The 4,906-nt window shown below is 45.1% G+C and overlaps 1 protein-coding gene across 1 annotated transcript; it reads right to left on the minus strand.

Annotated features, from left to right (window-relative positions):
- Positions 1-1,357: 1,357 nt before the first annotated feature.
- Positions 1,358-4,625, minus strand: LOC119724057 (monocarboxylate transporter 13-like). Its single transcript, XM_038194976.1, has 3 exons — positions 4,215-4,625; positions 2,653-2,793; positions 1,358-2,352 (listed from the first exon to the last, which is right to left on the minus strand). The coding sequence occupies exons 1-3, from the start codon at positions 4,444-4,446 to the stop codon at positions 1,358-1,360; spliced, it is 1,368 nt and encodes a 455-aa protein (XP_038050904.1). The 5' UTR covers positions 4,447-4,625.
- Positions 4,626-4,906: the final 281 nt, after the last annotated feature.

Raw genomic sequence — 4,906 nt, forward strand, 5'->3', positions numbered from 1 at the left:
GAATCGACAACGTCGTCCTGGAAGATGTGGTCCTTTTCACTTACCTTGGATCGACAATCATGCACCAACAACCTCTCGCTCGACGTCAAACTTGACAGACGGCTTGGAAAGTCAAACACCATCATGGCTAGACTGATTAAGAGAGTGTGGGAGATAAAAGCGCTGAAAGAACGCACCAAGATCATAGTCTTCCAGGCTTACGTTCTCAGCACCTTACTCTACGGAAGTGAGTCCTGAACCCCCTAAGTGAGGCAAGATCGAGCGCCGGCTCAATGCCTTCCATAATTATGCGGTGTCTCAAGCGCATCCACGGAATCAGCTGTCATTACCATATTCCACACAGTGACATCCTGCAGCATGATAAAAACATTCCCAGCATATATATTCCGTGCTGAGTCAACGTCGCCTTTGATGGCTGGGACATGTCCGACGCATGAAGGATAGGGGCTGCCAAAAGACATCCTGTACGGACAGCTGACCACTGGCACCAGAAGAGTTGGTCGCCATCACTCCGATACAACGACGCCTGCAAGAGGGATCTGAAAGCCTGCATTATCTCTCCAGACAGTTGGGGCCGGATACAGGCCAAGGATTGAGATGCTTGGCGTCAGACTGTTTGCAATTGCATCGCAGATGCAGACGTGAGGAGACGTCATTTCGCAGCTGGAGGGTGGGAAAGAAACGTGCGGAATCAACCCTTGCAACTGGTCTTCTCCGTACGTCTTCACCAATTGCAACATGGACTGTCACTCGCGCAATGGTCTGTACAGCCACATCAGACGATGCCAAGACCCTACAAAAAGGCAACACTCTTGGGGCGTATCAAGCATGGTCTGATGATGATGATGATGATGATGATGGACACAACGCACGGGCCCTACGGCTTTACGTCCCATCCGAATGACGAATCAATAATGGTTAAGTGTCTTGGTGTAAGGACAAGTGTCGAGAACAGGACTTGAACCAACACTCTGCTGATCAGAAACACCAGCAGAGCTTGAGTCCGGTGCTCTTAAACGCTCGGTCATGACACTCCATATGACTCTCACATGACACGCCTGGACGTGCGGTTGACGATTTTGTTTTAATAAAAATATAACTTCCCTAAAAACCAATTCTTATAGGATTGTTAAATCTCATTAGATGGTCGGAATATACAACTCTTATTTCGCCGCCTTATAAGTACGAACATTCCTTGCTCTCTATGTTATGAATTTAAAAACAAAATAACAAATACAAGTTTCCATCAAAAAGAAACTCGCATTTACTGCGCATGCGTCATGTGTGACCCAAGATGGCGGCAGGCTGCTTCAATGCGTGGGCGCGCGCTGTATACAGAGATTGCTTATGCCACTCTTTACGTACCTACTACGATGGGTCCAAGTAGTTGACCAACGCCAGAAGATATTGTGTGCCATCCGGTACCAACCGCAAACCCCTCCAAACCCACATAACGCAGTATCAAGACGAAAGATGTGGCGAAGAAGGCCCCGCTGGCAAAGCCCTGTAGGAATGAAGCAATGGCCAGGTACACGTAGCCATCCACGTTCAGTACAAGCAACGAAACACCCGACAAAGCCACGCAGATTGCCAGTACGTGTTCTGCTGAGGTCCTGCAGCTCAGCATCAATCCGTTACCAAGCTGTCCGAGTAGAGTCCCAATGCCTAGAATACTAACGAGGAACGCAGCACTGGAGGGCGCCACGTCAATGCTCTGTGCGCGGGGAATGACGAATAAAGGGAATGAAAGGTACGAAGGGGCGAACTCAACTGACAGTAAACACAACAGAAGGAAGCGATAGTTTTTCATCAATACTCTGATGCTAAGCTCGGAACAAAATCTGCGTAACAGACTACCAGCTTGGTTCTGCTTCCGTTCGTCCTTAAACGACGCATATTCACGTTTACTAGATTGGTCAACAGATATGTAGCATATCTCATCTGGATCGTCATTGCAGGACCTCATGGCAACGGTAGATGTCTGGAAGATCACGGGTTCGTTACCACTGGCATCTGTCGCGTTTGTTGGACTTTCTGGTCTGACTTCACCAATCCTTGATTCTTGTTCGTGATCTTCGCTATTTAGTTGTAATTCTTTTGGGGAGCGCTGAACATTGCGCCGAGGCCTGTAGAGAGCGCCACACGCAATGCTATTGGCCATGATTGCCGAGATGATGAAGAGAGTTCCCCTCCATCCATAGTTGTCCAGCAGAAGTTGGGCTATTGGAGGAGCTGCCATGATTCCTATCCCTGAACCAGACAAGGCCACTGCGTTGGCAGTTTTGTACCTCTTTTTGAAGTGCATTGCCACTGCAACTAGCCCAAAGTTGTATGAAATTCCGACACCAGCACCTAACACACACACAAAATGGTAAACAATTCAAGGATCATTTCATGAAGAATCTTCCTCCAATCGATTTATATTAAGCCCTCAAAGTAACGACATTTTGATGTAATTGTATCCACACGCCCACAAGCTCAATGCGAGTAACACTATAACAGATGGTTGAGTTCTAATGAAATGGACAGTGCGTTGCAAACATGTTGCCTTTGCGTTTAGTAACTCTCAAAGAACCTGATCCCCATTTTTAGGCAATTTTTTTCTCACCTCCAAGTTTAGTTGGGATCCAGTCAATTCAAATTTGTAATTACCTGCTATTGCAAATGTGACGTACAACTGAAATATGTTCTGCACCCAGTAGCTGCAGAAGAGACCAAGAAACCACAGAACTCCTCCAAGAATTCCTGAAAACCTGCAGCCGAAGCGTTTACACAGAACAGCACCTACAAGGCCTTGGCGAATATGGAAATACGAGTACAATTTAAGCGTTGGATATACAGGGTGTATCCAAAAAAAAAGAGGAAACCCCTGCAAATGTAAACGTACGTGATAGAAAATTTAATCAATATTTTCAAACAAGTTAAAGATCATGTGAAACTTCAATGTGTCCTCGTTCCAATGACACCGTGGTTGTGTGTCTGTAGCCACGGATGACTGCGCATTCGTTGTACTGGGCCAAGTTTTGCCTGGCTAAGATTGCTGACTGTTTTTTATGCAAAGGTTGAAATGGACTACACTTCCTGCAGAGCTTTGTGTGGATATTGTGTGCGTTGGGCCATGAGGGGTTAAATTAAAAAATGAGAGTGGTTAAATTACTGCGTCAAAATTGAATAAATTGTTCTAAATTAAATTTAATCTTTAACTTAAGCCGTTCCACATGCCCAGAATACCAGTGACCCTTTTGCACAAACTTAGCCCAGTACAGGTTTTGTTCCTTGACAGAATTACAACGAATGCTAAGTCTTCCGTTTTTATAAATAAGGGAATAAATGTGTGTTTAGGAGGTATTATAACACTCTGTTTAAGACCGGTTTGAGTCTGGATGGGCGATAATTACCCGAGGCGAAGCCGAGGGTAATTATCGCCCATCTAGAGTCAAACCGGTCTTAAACAGAGTGTTTAATACCGACCGAACACACATTTGTTCCCATTCATAAATACCTTTTCGGTCCAAAATAAAAAAAAAGTCAAAAACAAGACGTTGCCAACCATTTTGTTCAACAATTTTACATCAAGTTTTACGTAACACCCCTCTGACTATAACATGGAATGCCCCTCCACAACTCGTTACCTAATAGGGACATTGGCGTGGGCGTCGCGCGTACTGCGCGATGTCGCGCAAAACGCAGCTGGGCTGGTGGTGAAGTGTGAATTTTGGACCATGAAATACTGATTCGCTGGTAGTACATTTCGCATGCATACGGGAGGAATTTGAACGTTCAGCCAATGAAACGTTAAAAGGCACCGGATTTCATAGGAGTCCAAATTTCATGTGACACTGGAAAAGCGTTTAAGACCAGCTAGCCATGTCTTTATCATCCGTTTAAGACCGGCCACGTGACGGGTTCTCGACCAATAGGAATGCGTAAACTGTCTGAGGTATTTATGAATTACATTTTAATTCATCTGGGTTTCCTTTTTTTCTTTATACACCCTGTATAATCATAGAAAAGAAAACCACTTGACTTTTCAACGATCACAATTTATTCATCCAACTTAGCCAAAAAAGGGGAAAACAGTTTTCATTTAGGAGTAAATAGACTCTACTCTTTTGATACAGTTTCTCTCACAGTGCCAATGATATTACCTGACTTATATGGGCTAGAAGCCATTAACACCTTCTGTACTACCTCTTATTGTCACATTCTCTTACCAGAAAAGCACGGCGTTGCGGAAAGAATACTCTGAATTGCCGCAATTTCCTTGGCACCGGTCTCGAATTCATCCATCCAGCTCTGATACAAGACTCCTCCACATCGCAACAGACCTAGCGCGAGCGCGTTGATGGAGCAGCTAGCAATGACCACCACGATACCCCAGCCACCTTCCCGGGATTTGGGAGTTTTCTTCTCCCGAGTCTGCATCGGTGATCTGGGCGAGTTCATGGTAAGGAGCTTTGGAAGAATGAAATTAACCTCGATCGTTGGGAAGTCAATAGTAAGAGCAATATGTAAAATCCATTAAAATCCTGCACATCGGTTTCAGGTGGAGGGATATAAAAATGTTACAGTTACTTGTCACAGAGAGCCACCGCACAGAAAGCAGCACGGCGCAGAGCAGCATATGTCCGAAGCTGCCTGCTTACCCAAAACATGTGCCAGTGTACTTAAACCGGGAGCTAGGTGGAGTTTAATTATCAATTTGAGCACAAAGGGTTTGATGGTACCAAGTTATTGTCAGTCGTGGGACCGTTCTAATGCTGCCCTAGGTCATCAGATGGGGGTCAGGGAACCAGTCATTCTTAACATGGCATAGGTTAATAGATCTCTTCATTTCGCAAATTAAACTTGACTTTACCATCAATCGAAAATTGTTGGCCCGGTCCACGTACGTAAATCCATAGCG

Source organism: Patiria miniata, unplaced genomic scaffold, assembly GCF_015706575.1.
Source record: "Patiria miniata isolate m_02_andy unplaced genomic scaffold, ASM1570657v1 HiC_scaffold_17, whole genome shotgun sequence".
NCBI classification, from domain to species: Eukaryota; Metazoa; Echinodermata; class Asteroidea; order Valvatida; family Asterinidae; genus Patiria; species Patiria miniata.

Bases quoted from the DNA above. Each gene is read 5' to 3' on its own strand.
- LOC119724057 (XM_038194976.1), bottom strand. From the start codon at position 4,446: ATGAACTCGCCCAGATCACCGATGCAGACTCGGGAGAAGAAAACTCCC. The intron at 2,794-4,214 runs GTAAGAGAATGT...ATATTCGCCAAG, and splicing joins CGCAACGCCGTGCTTTTCTG to GCCTTGTAGGTGCTGTTCTG. The intron at 2,353-2,652 runs GTAATTACAAAT...TGTGTGTGTTAG, and splicing joins CGTCACATTTGCAATAGCAG to GTGCTGGTGTCGGAATTTCA.